The sequence below is a fragment of the Cuculus canorus genome, chromosome 24, assembly GCF_017976375.1.
Source record: "Cuculus canorus isolate bCucCan1 chromosome 24, bCucCan1.pri, whole genome shotgun sequence".
In the NCBI taxonomy this organism is placed as follows: Eukaryota; Metazoa; Chordata; class Aves; order Cuculiformes; family Cuculidae; genus Cuculus; species Cuculus canorus.
The window spans coordinates 3635018-3660385 of record NC_071424.1 but is presented as its reverse complement, the minus strand read 5'-3'; the positions used below and the strand labels follow the sequence as shown (position 1 = coordinate 3660385).

At 51.0% G+C, this 25368-nt stretch overlaps 2 protein-coding genes across 2 annotated transcripts; both read right to left on the bottom strand.

Annotated features, from left to right (window-relative positions):
* Positions 1–1356: 1356 nt before the first annotated feature.
* On the bottom strand, positions 1357–6103 carry PGC (progastricsin). The gene is made up of 9 exons (XM_009569780.2): positions 5670–6103; positions 5221–5374; positions 4550–4667; positions 3387–3505; positions 2819–3018; positions 2565–2687; positions 2193–2337; positions 1839–1937; positions 1357–1682 (listed from the first exon to the last, which is right to left on the bottom strand). Exons 1-9 carry the CDS (start codon positions 5723–5725, stop codon positions 1530–1532), a joined length of 1167 nt encoding a protein of 388 aa, XP_009568075.2. The 5' UTR covers positions 5726–6103; the 3' UTR covers positions 1357–1529.
* Positions 6104–14596: 8493 nt separating this feature from the next.
* Positions 14597–25320, bottom strand: FRS3 (fibroblast growth factor receptor substrate 3). Its single transcript, XM_054087646.1, has 7 exons — positions 25067–25320; positions 21522–21653; positions 21240–21328; positions 20548–20734; positions 17946–18107; positions 17168–17325; positions 14597–16391 (listed from the first exon to the last, which is right to left on the bottom strand). Exons 3-7 carry the CDS (start codon positions 21303–21305, stop codon positions 15468–15470), a joined length of 1497 nt encoding a protein of 498 aa, XP_053943621.1. The 5' UTR covers positions 21306–21328; positions 21522–21653; positions 25067–25320; the 3' UTR covers positions 14597–15467.
* Between the last annotated feature and the right edge of the window lie 48 nt (positions 25321–25368).

Genomic DNA, 25368 nt, shown 5'->3' with positions numbered 1-25368 from the left:
TCATAGTCCCACTCTGACTTAATCACAGGACTTTGTTCAACCTGATCCAGCTGCAAGGAAGATTAGTGGCTTCCACATGCACCTCTGATGAGGTTTCCTGATGCCCAGCAAGAGGGACGGAGGTGGGGACCTACAAGCCCCATGGCTTTATTCTCAGCTGGTCGGAGCGATCGGTTCAGCCCTGCGAGGACCAGCGGCAACAAGACACAGGACAGTGTGTCCCCACAGTCGCTCCAAGGTCAAACTGCAAGCAAAGCAAGTCCACTGCCACCTGCTAACTCTGTATCTGCCTGGGTAGGTGCGGGTGAGCATCCCCCTGCAGTGGCTTAGTGCAGCCCTGTGGTGGCTGGAGGAGGAGGAGGAGGAGGAGGAAGCTGTGCCACCTCATTAGGGACACCCACAGCTTTTTCAGACACGCGTCGGTGCCTGATGGCACAGGGCAGAGCTGACTTTTTTGGGGAATCCCTCAGGGAACTGCTTCCCCAGGACTGTGGTGGCGTTTAAGACCAGTCTCGGTGACCTTTAGCTGTCCTGATCCCCTACACCACTGTGTGGTGCTTCTCCCCTGCAAAGCACAGCCCTTATGGGAATCGAGCTTCAAGACCTAAGCTTGTCCCTCTTTGTGGACAAAGAGGACAGAAGCAGAGCCCGAAGGCAGCAGCTTTTCAACACACAAAGTGTGCAGCCTGAGCTGAGTCACACAAGCCTTGGAGAGGGGCTGGTGCTGGGCTGTGGGGCATCTCCATTCCCAAGGGTTTGGGAATGCCGGGCTGGACAGCCCACAGAAGCTACTCCAGGCACCAGCACAAGCAAGGACTGCTTGTTGTCATCTCTGCATCCACCTGGCTGTGAGCTGAGCTGCAGCTCAGAACCTGCTGTGTTCATCAGAGCTGCCCACAAGCTTAATAATTCACTGTAGATAAAGGCTGAGACTGGGTCCCAGACAGCGTGTCCTACACCTTCACAAGAAACATAAACATATGGACTTCAGGTTGCCCAGAGCAGTGGTGGCTGCTCCATCCCTGGAGGTGTTTCAGGCCAGGTTGGATGGGGCTTGGAGCCCCTGAGCCAGTGGGAAGTGTCCCTGCCTGTGGCAGAGGGTGGAGCTGGATGGGCTTTGAGGACCCTTCAACCCAAACCATTCTATGATTCTATGACTTTGGAAGCCAAGAAGCCCAGGGACAGCTTCCCCATCCCTTTCCCCATCTTTCTGAATCCACAAAAATCTGCACAAGAGTTGATCACAGCGCTAACCTTGCTGGAGAAAGAGCAGCCGAGACCAGCAAACCACCGGTCTGTGCTCAGTCGTCACTCAACAGACACAGAAGGTCAGAGACGATTTGCGATGTTGGGGTTTATTTATAACAGGAGACTGTAAGAACACACTTACACAGAGATCCCAGGGGGGCAGGGAGCTGTGCAAGCACGTAAAGGAACATAAAGACCCATGAGAACCCCGTGGTGCTCTAGCAATGCTGGCTAAGATGTGTTTGGCCAGGACAGGGGCTGGGTTTCATTGCTCCCCTCCTCTATGCTGATGTAGCGAAGCCAATACGGTTGTTGCCCATGTCAAAGACAGTGTAATACTCCTTGAGGAAGACATCACCCAAGATCCAGAGAGGCTGCCCATTCTGGGAAGACAGGTAGGTCTCCTCGATCCCAAGAGTGCAGTAGCCGTTTTGCTGTAAGGAGGGAATAATGAGGAGTGAGAGGCTCAGACGAGCTCCAGGACCAACTGGGCTGCAGGGAGGGAGAGCGTCGCTGCTTGTCAAGAAGCACCAGGTCCATTCCTGGCCCTCAAGGACTCAGCAGGATGAAGTTGCTCAGCTAATACATACGTTCATGACGTAGGCAGAGGGAGAGAGTGGGAGCGCAGCTCCGTTGATGACGAAGGTGATGGTGGGCATGTTCTCGATCTGACTGCAGTCAACAGCGTACTGCGGAGAGAGGGAAAAGAGGCTATGGCCCAAACAGCACCCATCGTGCTGGGGTTACCCATTACCCCACTCTGTGTGGGTAACGCACGCTTTATCCCCTGGCAGAGCCACGTCACCTCCCTGACACACCTAGAGCACCATGTTCTCTAGATGCCATGGGACTTTTGCAGGTTCTGGTCAAGCCCATGGCTCCTGGCTCACTTGCAATCCTCCCGAGTGCTCCACATACCCCTCTAAAGCATCCTCTGCACTTACCCCATAGCTGGTCTGCTGGGCACCCAAGGCCTGGACAAAGCTGCCCATGTAGCCCTGGGGCACCGTCAGCAGGAACGTCCCGGTGTCCACGATGGCCTGGCAGCCCTCGCTGCACCAGCCGGTCGCTGACTGTCCAATAGCAAACCTAGAAGGCAAAGAGGGAGAAGAATATCACTTTAAGCACCCACCATCAACTAAACTTGTCTTGGCTGGATCTCTGTGTCTGGGATGCTCTGAAGTGCCTCGCCCAACCCCTGCCTCAAGCCCATACCTTCTGCAACAACCTCAGCATCATCTGGAGGACAGTTGTACCACTCTCATTACCTGAGATGCCCATGTGGATCATACCCATCCAGTACAAACACAACTCACTCATCAATTCCGATCTGCCAGTAAAGCTCCTGAGTCACTGGTGCCCATACAATCTCCCCTTGGTAGAGCTGAGTGTCAACTCCTCCAAGAATGAGCTCTCCTCCGTAGTTGTAGGTGGGCTGGCTGTAAAAACACAGAATTATGGCAGCAGAGATCAGTAAAGCGAAGGACAAACTCACAAGGAACCTGCATGGCGACAGGCAGAGGGACACCGGTGCGCATGGGATGTGCAGAAGGTCCCAGCAGGTTTTTACCGAGAGAAGTAGAAGCTGAAGATGGGCTGGGTGAGCTGGTTCTGCTGCAGCATGCCCTGCAGAGCGGTGGGTGTCCCTCCTGCTGCGAGAGCGGGGTAGCCCATACCCAGGATGCCATCAAAATCGGCGTAGTAGAAAGGCTGGGTTGGCTCATTCTCGCTAAGCCCGAACTCCTGGTTGGTGACTGAGATGCTCTGGATCTGGAGGGGAAGGGGACACCAGGTCAGCCTGCGGGCTTAGGCAAAGCTGAGCAGCCCTCAAATGGGATGGCCGATGCTCTCGAAGCCCAAAGGACCATACTTCAAAATCATAGGTGGTGAAAACATCACCAGGCAGCTGGGAAAATGAGCAGGGATTGGGTTAAAAGAAAGTAAAACCCCAGCTCGGTGAGTGACGGCAGCAATAACCTCTTCAGACTGGTTCTGCTCATCTCAAGCCCTGGTTTGCCCAAGTCTTGGCTACATGAGACATCAGATCTGCCCTTAAGTTGTCCCCTAGACCCCCTCCAGCCCAGTTGTAATGGGGACACAGCGCTTGGGAAAACAAGGAGGATGCAGGGTGCACTCACAGTCAGGGTGTCGTAGCCCAGCACCACCGTGAGCGCTCCGCTGCCGTAGGAGAGGGTGTAGGATTGGCCGTTGTAGTTGAAGGTCGAGGATGCGCTGGGATTGAACGTGGCGTGGTTGCCTGTGTGAAAGAGAAGAGAGCAAATCTGAGCAGGCATTCACCTGGGCACAGTGGGACTTCACTGATGGCCACTCTGCTGGGAATACACCTGGGAAAGCGGCTTCCACAGCAGAGAATAAGTTGTGAAGAGCAGAAGGGGCTGTTTCCCTGGGGCAGTGTTTGCATCACGATTTTGTCTGCATCCCTCTGGAACAGCTGTTGCGGTCGCAACCACATCAGCCACCCAGAGTGAGCAAAGCCATCAGCAGTTAAATCCCCATCACTCTCCTGCTGGCAGCACATTCCATCGGATGAGCTCTGAGTGGAGCAGGACATGCCGGCTGTCAGGAACAAGCACTGTGGTCTTCACGCTCTGGGAAAACCCATGATGGCCACGGCAATTTGGACATCTCCGTTAGGAGCCCTCAGTACAGGAGGGATGTGGAGCTGTTAGAGTGAGCGTAGGGGAGGCCATGGAGATGATCCGAGGGCTGGAACACCTCCCGTAGGACAGGCTGAGAGAGTTGGGGTTGGTCAGCTGGAGAAGGGAAGGCTCCAGGGAAACCTTAGAGCAGCTTCCAGTGCTGGAAGGGGCTCCAGGAAAGCTGGGGAGGGGCTCTGGATCAGGGAGAGCAGGGACAGGATGAGGAAGAACTGTGCTCAGCTGAAAGAGGGGAGGTTGAGATGAGATCTTAAGAAGAAATGTTTTGCTGTGAGGGTGGGGAGACCCTGGCCCAGGTTGCCCAGAGCAGTGGTGGCTGCCCCATCCCTGGAGGGGTTCCAGGCCAGGTTGGATGGGGCTTGGAGCCCCTGATCCAGTGGGAGGTGACCCTGCCCATGGTTGGAGCCACATGGGCATTTATATCCCTTCCAACCCAAGCCATTCCACGATTCTGCGATTAAGAAGGCACAGAAGAGCCCGGGGGGCTCTGTGTTTCCGCAGCAAGGCACTAGCTGGTCCCAGGGAGCAGCTATTCCGGAGCAGTGTGCTAGGATTGCGTTTGATCTGGCACCCTCATTTCCCCCACGCTGAGCCTCTCGGGGGGCTCTGGGCACGGTACTCACTGCAAGCCGCCGTCTGGCAGTAGGTGGAGGGCACCCACAGGTTGGAGGAACCGGTGTCGAAGAGCACCAAGAAGTTCTGAGGGGGGGTCCCGATGCTGATTTCCCCAAAGTAAGAGGACTGTAGACAAGAAACGGGATATCTCCATCAGCCACAGGGTCAGGAACAGACCAGACTTTCACCTCCCTGTCCCGCACTGGTCTCCCAGATATTTGCAGGATGCCAGGCTCCCTCTTGCAAATAATAAAGCAGGTGGGAATGGCCTGGACTCTCACCCTTCTTCTCCCAAAAGATGTTAATATTCATTAATATTTATGGTTAGTTAATATATTTAGTTAATATCTGGTTAATACACTTCGTTATTATCTAGTTAATACATTGAGCTAATATCTAGTTAGCCAATATAATGAATAGATAAGATAGAGTTAGTTAATATTACAAATTCTTTCGCTCTACCTTTTGTTACATATAGAAAAGCATCGCTTTTCACAGCCGGGGGGAAATAATTTAAAGTTTGAACTAGAAGCTTGAAAAAGAGTGAAAAACTAAGCAATCTCTCACTCCTGGAGGCTCAGGGGTGAACAGATCTGACTGCTCCATCAGCTGGGAAGGCAGAGGGAAAGAGGAATGAGGTGTCCAGACAGGCAGTGAGAGGGGAACCTGTGGTACTCACATCCAGGTGGTTGGTTATCGGCTCGGCCACAACATAGTTCTCACCGAAGCGGTATTTCTGGGCTGGATCATACTTAATTTTCTTCAGGTAGTCGTCCAGCACTCCAGCCTCCCTCATTTTCTCCCTTATAGACTTGCCTTTCTTCAGATTGATCCTGTTCAGAGGGGGAAAAACACCAAAACACAGCAGGAAATCAGAAGATGCAACATTTTCACATGTTTTTTGGGCGCCTTTGAACCCTGGCAGGATGGGAACCTTCTGTCTGGCTGCTCTCCCAGCAAGGGATGCAGCCTGGACCGGGACCGTGATGGTCTCTGGAGATGCAGGAGGCTGCGGTCACACCGGGTTAGACCTGGTCAGCATCCCTGTGCAGGTTCTAACCGCAGCCGGGCTCTCTCCTCCAGCCTCTCCCCCTCTTTCCGCCGCAGCGGCTGCTGCAGGACACTCACCTCACCAGCCCCTCCGAGAGCTGGAGGCACACCAAGGCAAGGATGAGCCACTTCATGGTGCAAGCGTTGTTCACCGAACCACCACACACCGGCCAGGAGTCTGCAGCGGTTGAGTTGAGCTGACCGGGACTCCCCAGTTTTATACTGAGAAGCAGTGACCCCCCTCTCCCTTATCTGCTGACCTCAATTTTCCATTACCACCACGCACAACCCCCCATCTTCAAGGGTTTCTTTGTATTTTGGGCCACAGGGATTTGGAGGAGTTCGTGTCCTTAACGAGGTGCTCAGGTGAGAATAGAGCGACACGCGCCTTCGATAGCGAGATCAAAGTGTTACCATCCGATAAGAGGCTGGCACTTATTGCAGCAAAGAGAGGAGTGACCCAAACGTCACCGTGGTGGGGCGTTATCTGTGTTTGGCAAAACCTGTTCAAACCTTTTCCCAAAACAAAGGCACTCATGGCTCGTGGCACAGGATGGAAATGCGTCAGACTTTTGTCTGACCTTCTTCCGCCCAGCAACCTGCCCTTGGGGACCTTCTGGTCTGGAGAAGGGATGGCTGCTGGCGCTGAAGTTTCTCCAGGTCAACCTTTTCCAGTGTCTCACCTCTCTCACAGTGAAGAAATTCTTCTTCATGTCTAGTCTAAATCTGACCCTCTCCAGTTTATACTCATTGCCCCTTGTCCCATCCCCACAGGCCTTTGTGAACAGCCCCTCTCCAGCTTTCCTGCAGCCACTTCAGGTACTGGAAGGTCACTATAAGGTCTCCTCAGAGCCTTCTCCAGGCTGAACAACCCAAACTCTCTCAGCCCATCCTTGTATGAGAGGTCCTCCAGCCCTCCGATCATCTTTGTAGCCTCCTCTGGACTTATTCCAACAGCTCCATCTCCTTCTCACGTTGGTGATTCCAGAACTGGACACAATCCTCCAGATGAGGTCTCACAAGAGGTGAACCTGCTCTGTCCTTCTCCACCATTTCATCAGCCTCTCAGTCCTTCAGCATCCTCTCCTCCAGGCATAGCTCATTTCCATATGTCAGACACCTCAATCCTGCTTCTGCTTTCATACTATTTTGGACAGAAATCACACATATTTCCTTTATTTATTTTCATTTTGTGAAGAAAGTGATTTCCTTTCCACCTGCATTCAAACGTGGGGGCTGTGCCTCCATGTATGGGGAAGGTTTAACCCACCTGTGGAGGAAGCCCTTGAGGTTTAACCCACCTACCGGGTCTGCACCAGCCCAGAAAATCAAGAAATTCCTTATTACCTTTGGTTTTAATGGGAAAAAAAAACCAAGAGAACCATAAGACAGAGTTCCCAAACTGCTACAAACACTCAGAAAGACCAAAACCAAACCATTTCTGAAATGGATTGAGAGCAGCCGTGAAAAGAAGGACTTGGAGGTGCTGGTGGATGAGAAGCTCTACATGAACCAGCAATGTGTGCTTGCAGTCCAGAAAGCTGATGGTGTCCTGGGCTGCGTCAAAAGAAGTGTGGCCAGCAGGACATTCTGACCCTCTACTCTGCTTTCATAAGACCTCACCTGGAGTCATGCGTCCAGTTCTGGAGTCCTCAGCATAAGAAGGACATGGAGTGTTGGAGCGAGTCCAGAGGAGGCCATGAAGTGGTGAGGCCCTGGCCCAGGTTGCCCAGAGCAGTGGTGCTGCCCCATCCCTGGAGGGGTTCCAGGCCAGGTTGGATGGGGCTTGGAGCCCCTGATCCAGTGGGAGGTGTCCCTGCCCATGGATGGGGTGGAACTGGATCTGGATGGGCTTTGGGGTCCCTTCCAACCCACCCCATTCTATGATTTTGTGCTATAATCAAAATATCTTCTATCAAATGGACCAAAATGTTTTCAGTTATAACCTAAACATGTTCTAGACCTCCCATGGCCCTGCTTCCACCCCTGTTCCAAGCAGCCTGGCTCTTCACAGAGGGGCAATTGCGTTCCCCATCACTGCCCTCATCCCACCCTGCACGCGTTCCGTTGCCTCAGGAGCCCCGAAGTGTGTGTGTCCTTTGCTGGATATTGAAACTATAATAAAGCAATTATCTTGTTTGCTAGCAGGATTGATAGAAAGATCAACTTATTAAGATTGGATAAAAAGCAAATTCTAGCTGAAAGCAAAGAGCAGTTATCAAAACATCAATATTCCCAGTGTTATCTGCAGGTCCCCACGGGGACTCAGCCTTGCCAAAAAGGCAAAGGAATAAGGTGCCCTCTACAGCACACATGAACACATTTGACTTTTGGCACTTCTTGACCCAAAGTTAGACAGGATTTTGTTTGTCGAGGCATTTAATCTAATAGGAACCAAGCATTTAGAGTTCCCAACGCCAGAGATCCTGTGTCCCCTGCGCAGAGCACAACTTGGCCAACAGTGCATACCCACACTGCTCCAAGGCAGGACTTCTCCTCAGGGCATTTCCCTTCCTTTGCTTTGAGTTTCTTTTCTCTGTTGGTGCCATCACTCAGCCCACGTGCCGACAGCTCCAGCCGGAGGACCTCTATCTGTCCCAGGACAGATCCTCTTTGCATCCCATGTCCGACTCCACCACCTCTCCCAAGGACACTGCAGGGGTGCAAACCCATGCTGCCACACGTCTGTGTGATGCAGCTGTGTTTACGAGCTGTGCACGAGCACACGTATCCTTTCCTCAGTGCCGCACGAGGTGGGCTTAGTGTTGTATTTCCAAAACAGAGATTGTAGGAGAGAGATGCACAGCGTTCCAGTCACGTGAAAATAAATATTCCTTTTTTTTCCTATGCAACCATGGGAACAGCTCCTGAAATAAACAGCTCGGTTTTAACATTTAAATTCCTGATCAAAGCAAAGATCGGCGACTTCATGGAGATTGGCCACCCTGATCTAGTGGGATGTCCTCCCCATGGCAGTGGGGTTGGAACTAGCTGATCTTTAAGGTCCCTTCCAACCCAAACCATTCCATAATTCTATGATTCTATCTTGTTTTCCCACAGAGACCTCCAGTTACACAGCTCAAGCTCGGCCCCTCGAGCTGATGCTGGAGCTCTACACCCCCTCCTGATGCACCCCAAGCGATCTCCACCTCTCATCAGCGCCCAATCAGGCACCCCAGGTTTGGAAATGCGCACATCACAAGAGATTTTTCCCATCAGACTAAAGACTGTCCTGAAAACTTGAAGTCAAGGGCAAATGCCATGTTATTTTACAAGCTGGTTTCCACTTTGATAGGGTTATCAAAGTCATCCTAGAAAGAGAAATGAAAAATATTTTCGTTGTGTTTTCCTGGGATGGGATGGAAATAATAACATGGGTTTATAGATGTGTTATCTCCTCTGTTTCCCTTCCAGTTTCTACCTCCAACACTTTAGAAAGCAATGGGATGACCCTGAAGGAAACAAAGACACAGATTTGGGTTGGAAAGACACCACACACGAAAGCATACACACACAGAGGAAGACGCAGATGGCCCTATTAGCTGTTCTTAAGTCAATTCCTGCTGGGGAAGAGGTTTCAGAGGGAATTTTACAAGCCAGGGAATTAAACTGCACATGTTACTGCACCATTAGGTCTCATTTGCTGTAGGGTCTGGAAAAACAAACAAATTGACCGCACAGAGCGCTGGCAAAGAAGCCATGGGAAGGCCCCGTGCCTAGAGCAGATCGGCACAGCCAGGCAGAGCCACGTCTTGCTCTTGAAAAAGCACCTCGTTCCCACCAGCCCACACATTCCACCTCTTAATTACCCATGGTGGGAAAAGCATGTCTTAAAGGGTAGGTAAGTCTAGAGGCCATGAATATTCCTGCTATGTTCTCAACTTCCAAGATAACAGGCTTTCCTCCTGATGCTCTGCTCAAAGGAAATCTGGTCTGTACCCTTATAGCTGTCAGAAATAGCTCTGCCCTGAAGAGATACCAGGAAAGAGGTGATGGCTTCAGAGCCTCAGCTCTTGTAATGCAGGAATTGCATGGAATTGTCCTGCAAAGATATCCCCACAGGTCCCCAGCCAGCAGCAAGGGAAGGATGCCCATTGCTGCGTGCGTGTTTCTCATTTTCCTTCATTTCCTTAAGCCTATTGCAGCGAGAAGACAGCGACCATCGCTCCAGGTAGGATACATAAGGACATTCTCTCAGGAAGGGAGACCTGGAAAACAAAGCTTGCAACAAATCCAGCTTGAATTGCACGAGGACAACTGGTGATTGTTGGCCTCGCTTTTCAATTTGAATAAAAAAAGCACTTCGCTTTGAAACGCAATGATTGTTTCTCCGCACCACACACAAAAGACAGGACCACCGGATAATTATCATATTCCATTTATTCTGTATACATACGTAGTGCACGTTAATGTGAGCCAGGAGCACTCCTCAGAGCGCTGCTGCTGTTCCTCACCTGTATGGTTACACCCGGATGAGCTATAAAGAGGGACTGGATGGATATATCCATAGGAATAACCTGAAGAAGCAATTACACAGCAAGATCAACCCCTCCGGTCAGAGCAACCCAATCCCCGGTGGCCAGAGCCCCGAAGCACCTTTGTTTTTCTGCCACATCAGCATCGAAGACACCAGTACAAGTAACAAGAAGGCGAATCACATGGGAGAAGAGCTTGAGAAAACACAGATGCATCTGAGCCTTTCAACTGTCAAATCACATTCACTTATGGAAGAAAAACAAATGAGATCTCTTCTTTACAATTAGCCTTTTCCACAGCCTGACCTGTTATTGCCAACTTCAAAGCTCCCAGGATTTCCAGTGATGTATTCACCTTCGGTCCTGTTCGGTAACAGGAATTTAAACCTGTTCTACCTGCGCGTAGCACTTCAAGATGAGCCAACTTTAGGGGAAAGACAGACTTCCCAGAAAGACGGACAGCAGCCCTCCCACAAGCCGAATTGAGGCAATGCGTTCATTAACGAGCATTCGTTAATGCTACTTTGCAGTCAAGGTACCACCCGAGAGGGCTAAGCAGCATCAAATGGAGGGGAGAAAACAGCTGAGAGAACAGACAGCAATAATATCAGCCCTGGGTTGGGTTTTTTCCCCAGGGAACAGCATGGCTTAGGTTATAAAAATAACAATATTTCAGTAATAACTATCATTCCAGTCTCTTTGCGGAAATATTGATCCTTTAATCTTCACAATTCAGCCTCTCCTTTGCCACCCTCCCCCTGTAAGTTAGAATGCACGGAGAAGTCAAACATCCCTCCCTTGGGAAAAGCAGGCACGAAAAATGGGTCAAACGAAAAATCAACTCGACTCCCTCCCACAATAAAAGACAGCTGAGCACCAGGAGAAGCTGTATTCCTACCAACGAGTTCTTGGGAAAGGGAAGGGTAAAAGATCTATTTATGCATTCAACAGAGAAGAAATATCAGGGGAAGAAGTCTGAATGATTAACTCAAAACTCAAACAAGCACCACTTTAAAAGGTTAAGACAGTCGAATTCTCTCTGCGTAGCACGTGGCTGCTCACCAAGCCATCCCTTGAAGTTCAGTCTTGCAAGCAGAGGAAAGGAGAGCAGTAAAGATGCAATCCAGTCCCCAGCGGGGACTATACAAACCTGCTCCGCAGCAAAGTACATAAACCAATGGCTAAGGTCAGCCATCACCCGCGTGAGCTCTGTTTTGCTGCCTAAACCTTTTTTTTCTGAACGAAACAAGGTCTCAGCAAATGCAATATTTAGCTGAACACAGCTCCTCTTTCCGAGTCGTGTTAGGCAAATCGTCTGCCTTGCAGAAGCTTGGGAGAGTAAGAGAACTCACAGCTTGAGAGTTCTCAAGACTCCAGAGCAGGTTTCAGATGGACATATTCTCACTCGCTTCCTCCTCGTTACCTCTGTGACATTTGTTGGATGCACAGAGCCCCGGATTAATCCTTCTGAATCAAAACCACATTCATAGATGCAGTCATAAAGGGTGAGGTAATTCTGCTCTATGGAGGTGATCTTGGAATCATTAAGGTTGGAAAAGAACTCCAAGATGATCCAGTCCAACCCCACCATGTCGACTAAACCATGTCCCCAAGCGCAACAGTCACACGGTTTTTGAACACCTCCAGGGATGAGGACTCCACCACTGCCCTGGGCAGCCTGCTAGTGCTTCACCACTCTTTCAGTAAGGAAATCGCTCCTACTATCCAATCCAAACGTCCCCTACTATCCAATCTAAACCTCAACGAAACAACTTGAGGCCATTTCCTCTCATCCTATCACTTGGGAGAAGACATCAACACCCACTTCACTACAACCCCCTTTCCAGGAGCTGCAGAGTGATGAGGTCTCTCCTTGGCCTCCTGCTCTCCAGACTGAACAGCCCCAGGTCCCTCAGCCCTCATAACATCTGATGAAGGTACAACACACTGCATAAACACAATTCGGAACCAGAAGACAACAGTGACGAGGAGCGACGACAGAGAGTTATCAAAGGGATCGCTCCTATCCATCACCCCAATCAAAGAACCGAAGGAATGAGACCATGTGGACTTGGATGTTCTCCTCACCTTTCAGCCCAACACCGGTTTCTCCTCTGAACCCATTTCGAGGGTGGCCACTAGAGGAAGCTGCAACACTGGCGAGCACTGCTCGGCTGGAACTGGAAGAAATCCAAACTAGGGTCATTCTGTGCTCCTGGGGCTCCAAGAACAACTGCCTCTGCATTCTAACATGACTCTGGTCTTCCCCTTGACTTCCCCACCACCTGGAAAAGTGAATATTAAGTTGTTCTCAACGGGTCCTGGCTAGTTAACGTGGACACGGCTCTTGGGAAGTTTTCCAGAAAAGCCAAATAGGGAGAAAATCCCTGGGACACGAACCCAATGAATACCCTGAAAGCCATCAGGGACCACTGGTTTCCTGGCTGCCCACGCGGCAGTTCCCATTTCATTGCTTAAACATTAAACAAACCCAAACAAAGAGCTGTGAGCGGCTTTTCATTCCTGAAGCTTTCTGGGAAGCTTTCTGCACCCTGAGCCACGGCCACCAGCAAGGACACAACCAGGCAGAAAGCAGAGCACGGTGAAGCAAGGCACCCAGCAGATCTCTCTGCACTGAAAGCAGCAGATGCAGCCAGCATCACCTACACATCTTCTCATCTTTATGGTCAAGGAAAAGGAAAAGGAGGCACAAGTTGGACAACCCAGTTTGGAGGAGGACGTGAAAATCGCAATTCAAAAGGTCAAAGCCAGCTCTCCCAAAGCAAAGCTAACTTAGAGCTACCAAACTGGGATTGCCTCCGGGGCTCCCTTGGAGCCCAGCCTTTCCGAGGAACCACCAGCACTGCTCTGTTTTCCCTGAACCCCGGGCTCACAGCACCCACAGCCCCTCCCAGCAGCCTCACCCCACCTGCTGGAGACACACAGCCAGGCTGGTGGCCACAGGAGCACCCAAGAAGCAACCCCAGACCTCACCAGCTTTCTCCCCAAGGCACAAGCTGCCACCCAACAGCAATGTCCCTTGCACTTCTCCTCTCATGCTGGTGGAAAAGGGCCCTCACCTCTTCCTTTGTGTAAATGTCAAACATTTAATCCTTTTTTCCCTTTCTGGGGGAAGAGGAGAATAAGTATTTTGCATTTCTTAGCTCAGGCAGGGGAAAGGAAGCTCCCAGAGCCCTGTCCTGCTATGTGGGAGCTGCCAGCGCTGCCCCCGAGGGTGACATAGCTTAGAAACTTTTTATTTAAATGGTTTATTTAAATCTTAACACAGTTAACTTTATATATATAAACAACTTCCTCTCTCCCTTCCCTAAATGACAGCTAGATTTCAGGGGATACATCACTTGTCTTTTTTTTTTCCTTCAAATAAAGTCATTTGGCATCATATAAAAATATATTACTTGGGTTTCCTTTCAGTTCTAGACCACACAAGGGCTGGGGTGGAGGAAAAAATGGAAGACAAGAGCAAGGGCTTCCAAATATAAAAGGACAAAACGGTGATTTTAAGCATGTGGTGTGCTTAGAATTCATAGCGCAAGAACAAGTCAAGCAATCCATGGTCTGTCAACACAAGCATGGCACTCTTCATGCTTTTATCACTCTTCCTGCTCCACATGCCACGTGTCCTTGCTCCCCAAATGGTCCCATTTCACCATGACCTTACAGCACCAAAACCCAAAAGGCTGACATTCCAAAAAGCTGGAAATCACGTTTCTAGATCTATGAAGCAGCTGGAGGATTGGGTTCTCTCCTCTTTCCCACCGGAGGCTCATGATTTTGACATTGGCAAACATTAGGGACAAGGAGAACACAGCAAGTTTTGGCAATGTTTCTGCTGGCAGTGGGACACCTCACAGAGCACCGCGTCTCTCAACTCCTGCCCTAGGGAGGAAGATGAAGAAAAGCCAGCAGAAAGGTGGCACTCCAGAGTATCCCAGAGCACTTCTGTTTCATCGAAACAGCTTGTAACAACAAAGAGTGATCCAGGGAGGGATCAAGCTGCAGTGTGTCAGCGTGCAGAGAGGGGGAGGCCTGACAGCTCAGCTTAGACTCAGCCCTGGCATCAAGAGAAAAAAATCCACATCAAAGGCCACAAATTTACCTGAGAGCCAAAATTTAGCCCTTCCAAGTCCGTAGTTGTAAATAACAAACTGTACATTCACTCAAAACACTGATCAAATATTTCTCATGGATCCTGGCACGTGGGTGTAGGCAATGACTTCGATACAACCCCAAGCTCGGCTGCCTGGCAGCTCTGCTCGCACTCCCACGTCTCCCGTACCATTTCCCACCCACTCTGCAACAGTCAGTCCCTGTTAACAAACCATTTGATTCACGGTTGCTCTTTTCCTCAACGGCAGCTCAGCAAAGCCATCAACCTCTTCCGGGGTCTGTTCCCCAGACACGAGGAACGAGCCACAGCGAGGACACATTTCATATTGGCACCAGTTTTGGCAGTTACCACTGGGATGGCAAAAGAACATTTAATAAATAAATAAATAAATAAATAAATAAATAAATAAACAAACAAACAAACAAACACCACTTCTGAACAGCCACTAAAAAGAACCCCTAAAAATCGAAACAGGATATGGCACGACTGAAGTTTTCCATAGCAAATCCTCAAATCTCTCCCTTAGTTGTGTTCTTCCCCTCCTCTTTTAAAGCAGGATCTCTTCAGGAGATCAGGTCTGTATTATCACAGTGTTTGTGCCGCTCTATTCATTTCTAGAGTTGTCCAATTTAAATTGAATCTGAGAAAGGGATAGAAGTATAAAAAGCTTCTACGAACTTAGAGAAAGCAGGTAACAGTGCAGAGGGGAGAAAGGAGGGTTGAGGATGGGGAAAAAACACAGCACAAGCTCCCATATCACCAGGGAAAGCACAAGGCAAAACCCAGCTTTGGAGTGGCCCGGCTGCAGAGCTCACCTGGAGTTGCAAGGCATGAAATCCATGCGGAAGAGGTTGATTTTGCAACAGAACTCCTAAAGCAGCTCACTTTTGGAAAAGCTTCTCCACCACGCTACTGCCCTGGCTCTGCTGCCAGGCTGCTCACAGAGCTGCCAGGACAGGCAACCCAACTCGAGGCTGTATCCATGGCTCTTCCTGGCACCTTCTGCCCCTTTCACCAGAAATTAAACCTCCAAACAGCATCGTCAAACACCCCAACAAGGCTTTAAAAATGAACTACACAGGAGAGATAGAGAGGGGAAGATGGACAGACAGACTAGCCTTAACATCAGCTGTAGCAGCCATCCCATGACACCAGGTAATGGGGAAAACAGGGAAGCAGAAGGTATCGACGCATGGAAATCACACCGGGCAGTACACTGAAGGGCAGATACCGAAGCCACGAGACAGTGCTTGCACTTGGCATTCCCCCTCACAGAGGCAGGTCAGTGCTGTTATGTCGAGTTTTCCGCGATGTGCCATCGTCCCTTGGCAGGGCCCTTTGCAAACTGGACATGGCCGCTGTCTTTTTTAGGTCAATGACCGCGTAGGAGTCCGTCCGGTGGGCCTCGTGGGTGGCAGGAGGTGGGACACGAGGGACTGGCAGGTTCGCATGTCCCTTGCGTGGCTCAGCCTCCAAGTCCACCTGGATGTAGTTGAGTTGCCGCGGCTGCTCTGGACAGGGCCGGGGAAAGTCGAAGTTGAAGACATTGGGCACGCAGCCGCGACGAGGCTTTGGCAAGAAGCTGCTGCGCCTCTGGCTGCCGCCCCCATGCAGCGTCGTGTTCTCCGAGTTCATGTAGTTCTGCAGGGGATCTTCTTCACCAGCCTCGGAGAAGCCATTGGGGGAAGGTGTCAGTGCATCCCCAACGCCCACGTCCTCCTCACCCTGCCGGAGCGGCTGGCACTCCCACACCGGTGGCAGCGACGGCAAGTTTTCATAGTGAAGCAATGCCGTTTTGCGATGGGAGCAGCCGGCTAAGCCCGTGTCCTCCCGGGAGAGTTTCAAGCGCCCGCCTCGGCAGAGAGAGGAGGTGCTGGGGGGCAACAAGCCGTTGATATTCTCATAGACACACTGGGGGGAAGGACACTCCTCACATTCGTTGTTGTTGTTGTTAGGGGGGTAGAAGTGCGTCCTGCACTCCCGGTGGTGCCGACACACGCTGCTGTAGTTGGACTTGGGACCTAACACGAACTTAACCTCCCCTGGCTGCAGAAAGACCTGGGGATTGCGGTCTTCGAGGGAGCAACTGTGGTTCCTATGGGGGAAAGGAGGGTGGACTTCAGGCAAGGAGTGCATACAATGCCGGCCCCTCAGCTCCTGATCACCATTGGCCGTGTTGACGTAGGTGTGGGACTGCAAGGAGAGAAGCAGAGGGACAGTGAAAGGAGAAGAGACAAGAGCAAAGCAGCTGCCAGCAGCTGAGAGTCCAACAGGAACACAAACTCCTTTGGTGGCTGATGAAGCAGAAAGAGATAAAAGACTTCCAAGTTGAAAAAACTATGGGGTGCCAAACACAAAAGACATTTCTGCATTTGTGCGCTCAAGGAGAGGCAAAAAGCAGCCCAACTGCAGAAAATATACATCGTCTATCTCACACTTGATGCATGTGGCACAGAACAAAAAGCAAAGCCACTTGGAAAATACTTCCTTGACTGGCTTACACTGGAGATACTGCAGCACTCACACCTACTTCAGCTTCCCTCATAATGGTGAGACAAGCTGGATTTTGTAGGGGAAAATGCTAATTTCTAAAACAGAACAAATTGCTGAACATGGAAAAGATTCTGAAGCCGGCGTGCATCTGCACGTCAGTTTAGGGGCTGACAGATAGGGCAGCGCAACTTGGGACTCACAAGCTAAGTGCTGCTGTTAAACAATTGCCACGCAAATACAAGTACATTAAGGAAGCCAACTCAGTCAGCCTTGACAGAGTGCCTGTTCCAGTGAACTGTCAGGGAGCCGAAGTCTCCAAGAGCCAAATGAAGCAAAGAGAAAAAAAGGATAACAAGGTATGAGATCTTATCAGCTTTGCTGGAGTAAGAAAAACCCAGAACCACACAGGACTGCCTGCAAAACAAGCTTGTTGTCCATCGCTTGCAAACAGCAGAATTTAGGAGATCCAGGTTTACCTGCTCATCAGGCCCAATAAGGGCATGAGTAGAGTCATCGCCCACAGAGGAATGCCTCAGGCTGCTCACGGAGGGGTGGCGGGCTGTGGAGAATGACAGGGTTTCTCCAGGGAAGCTTGGAAATCCATTGGGAAATCCTGGGACAGTGTACCCTAGACCTAAAAAAGAATCGAGAGAGAAAAGTATTATAGCGTTGGTTTGGTACAAAAGAGAGTTGACTTCATTTCCACAGTGAGCTGGCCTCTTACCTGCACCCTGCAAGTCAGAATCTGCCTTTCTGGGGGATCACAGAATCATGGAATGGTTTGGGCTGGAAGGGACGTTAAATCCCATCCTGACCATGAAGTAACCAGCATAAATACAAAAACTATGCCCTCTCATTTAAAGTCACTCCTAATGGAGAAAGAACTGAGCAAACCCAGACTCTTCTAGATGTGGTTTCCTCTAGGAACCACCTGATTCTCAGACATTCTACTTAAAGAGGCCACTTGGCAGCCGTTTGGATGAAAACCAACTGAAGGACGACAATTCAGTTGACTATTTGAAAGGCTTTTTGTTGCTATTTCCGTGGAAACAAAATACCACATCGCAGATGAGGGGGGGCTTTAAAATAAACAAGCTGAATGGGGTACACATGGACATAAAGATATGGGTCAGCACCGAGGCAGCGCATGGAAGAGACCCACGGACTGCAAAGGGCAACAACACATAAGTGACTGCAGACATTGCCTGCGTCTGTGTTCTCCCTTCTTCTCCCCAGACACTGAAGAAACCTTACTGTTGGGTGCCTGGGTGTTCCGGGAGAGCTCCCGTTCCGTGGGGTGACTGTTCCTGGTGATGACAACAGGTTCTTCCACTACGTTGATGCTGTTGCACTGCATCAGGTCTTGAAGCAGATTAAAGATCTCCTCTGCTCTGGAACACTTGAAGGCAAAAATCCCTGCACAGTAACAGAGAGGAGGGTCAGAAACACAGGAAAGCAATCTTGTTTTAACAAAAGTATCTGTGATTCCTGGCTGTAAATGAACAAGCAATCCCGGGTCCTTTATCTGCATTTAACACAATCAATCCCTGCAGCCCACAGGAAAACAATCAGCAACTCAGTGGATTCTTGCATCACCAGAAATACAATACCATCACTACCAAATGAACAAACAGTGCATCATTACAAGAAAAAAGCAGTAAGAGGTGTGAAAGAGACAGGCTAACCAGTCTCGTTTCATCCCTAATCTTCTACTTTAACTCACTTGTCCCCCAGTCCAGCTCTCACTGCTAGGGGAAGGTCCACCCAGTGACTACTCAAAGCTGAACTGGGTGCTGTGGAGCGTGCACACGAGGGAGAGACAAGAATGTCATGTTTCAAAAATGTATCGAATTAAACAGCTTTTGCCCAAATGAGCAACCCAAACCAAGAGCCGGTGTAAGCACAGCTAACCAATCCCAAGCTGGCACACAAACACATGCACAAAAGCCATAGCAACAAGAATGGCATGGCAACAATGGCTGCTACCCCAAAGAATAAGGACTAAAAGATTCTAGCCCCAAAAAACAACAATATCTGCCATGTATAGGGCAGAAGGAATCCTCCAAATAAAATTAACTAAGCAGAAAAAGATCCTACAAGGAAGGGAGAAAACTCATCAAAACACAATGCCATCTGTCTCATTTCTGTCTGCCTTAAGACTGATGAGTAAGTCTGTGTCTGCTAAGGATTTTATAAACACAGAATCACGGAATGGTTTGGGTTGGAAGGGACCTCAAAGCCCATCCAATTCCAACCCTCTGTCATGGGCAGGGACATATCCCAGTGGATCAGGGGCTCCAAGCCCCATCCAACCTGGCCTTGAACCCCTCCAGGGATGGGGCAGCCAACACTGCTCTGGGCAAGCTGGGCCAGGGCCTCTCCACCCTCATAGCAAAACATTTCTTCCTAAGATCTCATCTCAATCTCCCCTGTTTCAGCTCAAAACCGTTCCCCCTCATCCTTTCCCTGCAATCCCTGAGCCAGAGCCCCTCCACAGTTTTCCTGGAGCCCCTTCCAGTACTGGAAGCTGCTCCAAGGTTTCCCCGAAGCCTTCTCTTCTCCAGGCTCAACAAGCCCAACTCTCTCAGCCTTTCCTCGTATGGGAGGTGCTCCAGCCCTCAGATCATCTCCGTGGCCTCCTCTGGACCCACTCTACCAGTTCCGTGTCCATTATGGATCCATGAGCCATAATATATGAAAAACAAACAGCTCTGCTTTGTCACCACTATCTGGACCTAAATAAAAAAATAACCAAACCACACACAGGGCAGAATTCTCATCACTGATCTGCATCCTGCAAAAGGCGGAAGAGAAACCAAAGACAAGCAATTCCCATCGCTGGCAACTGATAAGCCACAACTCCAGGAGAGAAAAACCCCACTTGCCTAAACATAAAAACCAAGCATACGGCACCACAGATTCACACAGCGCTTTGCACAGACACTGAGCAGTCACGCGGAGCCCTTTTGGATAAGGAGGAGTTTACAAACACATTAACAGAAAGAAGAAACAAACTTTTTTTCCCCAGGGATGCAGATGCCAAGAAAATGTTCAGCTCTTTAACAGCAAGAGAGACAGACTGGTAAAGGAACTAACAGGCACCATTGTAGAACTGGAGTCTATTCCCAGCGCTGCTCATGACTTGGCATGTACTCCTGGGTGACTCACTTCCCTTCTCTGTGCACAGCATCCCCATGCATAAAATCAGTACACCGTAAAATCCCTTTCCCTCTACATTACAAAGCACTGCCAGACACAAAATGCAAAACATTAAGTGGAACTAGCACTTAACCACAACAGCAAGAATGCACTGAGAAACACAAAATGTGCTCAATCATTGTAACTGATGTGTATTTGGCAGTTCTGTGGAATAAGCAAATCCTAAAAGGGACCTCAAAAAGGGGCACGTGATGCCTTTTCACTTTATTCCCAAGTTAAAAGATGCCTAACAAAGCTTTAGTCTTGCTAAAAGTACCTTCCAGTTTCCAAGGAAAGAAGTCCAGCAACCCCTCCTACTATGACTGTGCATCATTCAGCACCAAAATATCCTCTTCGAAGCTGAATCCGCCCTGCCCAATGCTCAGCCTGCTTCCCCAATTCCATTGGGAGCAGCAAAATCAGACCATTCAGATTTATACCCAGGTTCTGAGCCATTATGTTGTTCTCATTAGTGTTTTAATCAGGAGTATTAAGGGTATGTGCATGCACACTCTGGTACTCTGGAGGAACAGAGGCTGCAAAAGAACCTGTTGATTCGTGAGATGCAGGAATTTGGGGAGACACAAGCATCAGCTCACTCGGGCTGCCTTGTAACCGAAACCTCAGCGTTCCTTCCTCCAGGAACCTCCACACTCACCCTGCCCTGTCTGGCAGCGACGACCACTCTCGAAAGAGAAGAGGTTGGAGTCGTAGCCATAGCGGCGCAAGCAGAGGTAAGGCCACCTGACAGCATCTCGCTTGTGAGTGTGCAAGATGAGCTCCGTCTGTGTCAGCTCCATAATCCCAGATCCCAGCTCGTTACCTTCATCATCCACGTTCGTCACCTACAGAGGCCACAAAGGAAAATTCATTGGTATCAAAAAAGGCCACCCACGAAGACGCTGTAATTCTGGTGGATTCCCCCTTCTCTGAGATGCCTTTTTCTCTGCTGAGAGCAGGAATTCTTTGCCGGCAGAAGGCGTCAAGCCGGCAGCCCTGGAGACGCTGCGCTTGGCAGCTGAGCTGATGTGTCTCAGCGCCGACCCTGGAACACAGCCCTGAGGAATAAAACATTTATCTCCAGGTCCCCATTTCCTTGCTCAGGCTGAATCTCAGTGCAGAGGCAATTTCTACTGCAAATACAAACACATTTGCAGCAGAGGTTGCTTAAGGAAAGGAAAAATAAAACCATCAATCCAAAACAGTAATGTATTTGCAAATCTTAGCAGGCAAAAGACTTCTCTGCCAGAGCAGAGGTTTTCTTTCCTTTCATGCCTGGAGTTCAACTCCTGCTGGGCTTTGTCAGTGCTCTCACAGACTCTCTGATGAGGATGAAGGTGTGCTACTTACCTTAAATTTGGTGGGATGGTTGTCTGGGATGCTGTCTCTGCACAGGCAACTGCAGCAGCTCCCCATGACGTCAGCATAAGAGGCAATCCCTGAGAAGAGGACACAAAACAGAGGACAATTCTGCTTTCAGACTCCTCCCCTCCTGTCCAATCACAGAGCTTGTATCCTCCTCAATCCCCTTGCACGTGGCCCAATGGGTTTGGATCTCAAACTCTTCAATGCATTCCCCAATTAATGGACACCTCACAAGATAAGGCTAATTAAAAATAACGGCTTTCTTACCATTAGGCAATTGGATTTTTTTGGAGGAGTGAGAAGAAATTCCCACTACTGTCTCTCTATCTCCTTTGGGACTTCATGGTAATCAGGTGTCAGAGTCACCTAAACCAGAAGGGAAACTGTCCCATCTTCCACCTGACAAAGAGAACACAATTAAACAAATTCAAAAAAGAGAGAAGATTAAAAAACAGGTGGTGTGAGGAGGGCTGTGACTGTAGTTCCTCTCAAATGTGGGAACAAACTGGTGGGGAGGCCCTGGCCCAGGCTGTCCAGAGAAATGGTGGCTGCTCCAACCCTGGAGGTGTTCAAGGCCAGGTTGGATGGGGCTTGGAGCCCCTGATCCAGCGGGAGGTGTCCCTGCCCATGGCACGGGGTGGAACTGGATGGGCTTTAAGGACCTTTCCAATCCAATCCATTCCATGATTCTATAAAATATGAGAAGGAAGGCAGAGACACTTTATTTTTTAACTAACTACCTGCATTTATATGACTACAGAAAATAAATCTGCACAGACAGACGGTGATTTCTTAAAAAAAATATACAATCTATAGCTAAAAAAGCTAAATGCTACTTCTTAGCTTTAGGATCCAATAAGGGAGTGGGGAAGAGAGCTCCTCAGAGCTACCGTAGCTCAAACATAACACAACAGGAATGCTGAAAGGCTGAGAGCGGTGGGGATATGAGGAATCCCACGCATCTGCTGCTTAGGAATGTGAAGATACATTCACTCGACAGAAGGTCCTTAAGGGTCAGAGCACCAGCAGCCTTAACAGCAAGCAAACACCACAGCTGTTGTATCTTGGCCTATGAAAAGTACCAAACGCCAGAAAACATCCAGGCTCTGCTACCTGACAAGAATCAGCAAGCACAAGCATCCAGCAGGCAGTAGCCACACACATGAGTAGTGAGGCACGCTGCTATCTTTGACGCAAAAGGACTCCACGTCCACTCTCAGGCAGGGGATTCAGCAGCAGATAACAGGAGAGGATGCCATGTTTCCTTTGGCAAAAAGAGCTGAGGATCTCTCCATCTGAGGCATGAGAATATAGCCATATGGATAACCAGCCTGGCACCGGAGCAGTAAATAAAATGAAAAGGCTATTGGAAACCTCTCACTCTGTCACGCCACAACCTGCCTCAACAGCCGCTCCAGATTAAGCAATGAATCATGGAGCAGTATCTCCATGCAAAGCCACGGTGTCCTCAGGCTCCCTCGCGGTGCAGAGCAGTGCAGAAGGATGGGGAAGAGCTAGCAGTGAGCTGACCAAGGGGTCCCGTTTCGTTTTCTGCATCAAAACAGAACCTACATCACCTTCCACTGCAAGCTCATGCCTTCGCCTTGGGCCCGAGGAGTTCCCTACCACATCCTAACCCTGGTGAGTCCTTCAGAAAAGCAATGCTTTCTTTTGAGCCAAGTGAAGGAGCTCAGACACAAATCCAGCTGGCTGCTACCTGCCCTCCTGTCCATACCTGTCACCTCTAACAGTAATAACACACGCTCCCTGTTCAGCACTACATCCTGCTCAAGCCATCCTATTTGTTCTTCTAGACTCAGTGTGTGCGTACTCCCTACCAACCTTACAGGCTTTGATCAATAATTTAGCGATAGATCCCTCTCCGCTTCATCTAATCTGGTCATCAGGGGCCTTGTTCTCCAGCACCGCTGCCCTCCCACTCCCATCCTATCAATTCCCCCACCTAAAACAAAAAATCTTGTAGAAAAGATGTTATTTTTGACTCTTCTTCTTTATCCGTCTGGTGCTCCCTCCTCCTGCAAGGGGGTGAGGTTGAAGTGCTGTAACCTGTCCTGAACACTTATTATGGCCAGAAAATAGAAAACAAGCTATTGTGAGATCCCTCAACACTCCCTCAGTGCTTCTCACTACTCCTTGCTGTGGAATATTTCAGGGGCATCCCTTTCACGCAGACACTGAGACTCTCAAGACTCCAAATTCTTGCTTTTGATGGGTACCTTGGCCATCAGAAGTTTGGAGTCTCAATCAGTCACACAACACACACCAAGAGCAGGATACACTTCCCTGAAAGCCAGAGCATGTGTCTTCCATGACCTCCAGCCCTCCAGCCTCCCCACCTGCCAGGACCCAAACCCAAATCCTCCTCAAAACTTTCATAGCCCTCCTTGGCCCAAACCACATCTCACCTCTCCCCATTTCAGAGTCAGGTCGCTCGATCTCCTCCCAAACTCTCTGTTCCTACTACTCTGTCTGTACCCCCCCTCAAGGCTGCAGAAGACCCCTCGCACCTCCATGCCATTCTCCTAACCACAGCACTGCAGAAAAGGGCCCACCTCGTGCCAAAAGACCAAGGCAACCCAGCACCACTGGAATGGTCCTGCAAAGGGACGCAGGGATGTCTGGTGTGGAAATGCTCACGGCTCCACACTGACCTACCTTCGACATCCACAGCCCCCACCAGAATGGGGCAGGGGTGCACCCCCAGGGACAAGAGGGGCTGGAGGGATGAGGAAGGGGCTTGGAGGGATGAGGAAGGGGCCTACAAAGCCCATGGGCACAAAGAATATGAGGAAGGGCCGAATCCCAGGCAGGGAAAGGGGAAGTGGTTACAAACAGGTGGATCAGGAACGCAAGAGGGACAGGGAAGAGGGATGGGGCAGGGGCACAGGGAGGCAGAGGGTGGCAGGGAAGCAGGGACAGTGGGGAAGGAAGGCAGGGGGGCAGTAGGGCAGGGAGATGAGGGGTAGCAATGGGGCCGGAAGGCGAGGGGACAATGGGGCAGGAGGCACACGGGCAGGAAGGTGGGAGGCTGGAGGCACAGGGAGGCAGGGGGGTAGCAGGAAGGTGGGGGCAGTGGGCCAGGGGGCGATGGAACTGGGGGGCAATGGGAGACAATGGGGCAGGGGCACAGGGGGGCATGGGGCTGGGGTCAGTGGGGAAAAGGAGGCAGTGGGTGATGGGACCAGGGGCACAGGGAGGCAAGGGGGTGAAAGGGAGGCAGGGGCAGTGGGGCAGAGTGAGGCAGGGGGCAATGGAGCTAGGGGCACACAGGGGGCAATGGGACAGGGGCACAGGGGGGACAATGAGGAATGGGGTACGGGGCACAGGGGGGCAATGGGCCTGGGGGCAATAGGAGGCAGGTGGGTGGCAGGGAGGCGGGGGCAGCGGGGCAGGGAGCAATGGAGCTGAGAGCACAGGGAGGCGGGGTGCAATGAGGCAGGGGCACAGGGGTGCAGTGAGGGGCAACGGGGCAGGCGGATTGAGGGGGGCAAAGGGTCAGGGGTACAGGGGGGCAATGAGGAACAATGGGGCAGGTGCATCGGCGGGGCGATGGGGCAGGAGCCAGTGGGGAAGGGAGGCAGTGGGCGATGGGACCAGGGGCACAGGGAGGCAGGGGGGCAGAAAGAGGCAGGGGACAATAGAGCTGGGGGCACAGGGGCAGAGACAGACAGTGGGCAATGAGGGGCAATGGGGCAGGGGTAAGTGGGCGATGGGACCGGGGCACAGGGAGGCAGGTGGCGATCGGGCTGAGGGCACGGGGAGGCACGGGGGGAGGAGGCCAGGGTCGGTACCTGAGGCGCTGCCCGGCTCCGCCGCGCGGGAGCTGAGGCCCGGCCCCGCGCTGCCGGCCGGCCCTGCCCATCCCCTGCTGGGCCGGGGCTGCGGAGCCCGGGGGCGGCTCGGGCCGGCGATGCGGGGCCCGGGCCCGGGTTGGGCCCCGCCAGCTCCACGGCCCCCCGAGCCGGGCCGGGCCCGCCGGGAGCACCGAGTCCGCGCCCGCCGCCTAGAGCGCCGCTTGGAGGACCCGCACACAGCAGGGGGGAGAGGGGGCGGGGGGAGCGCGCCCGGAGGACCCGGGCCGGAGCGGCCGCCA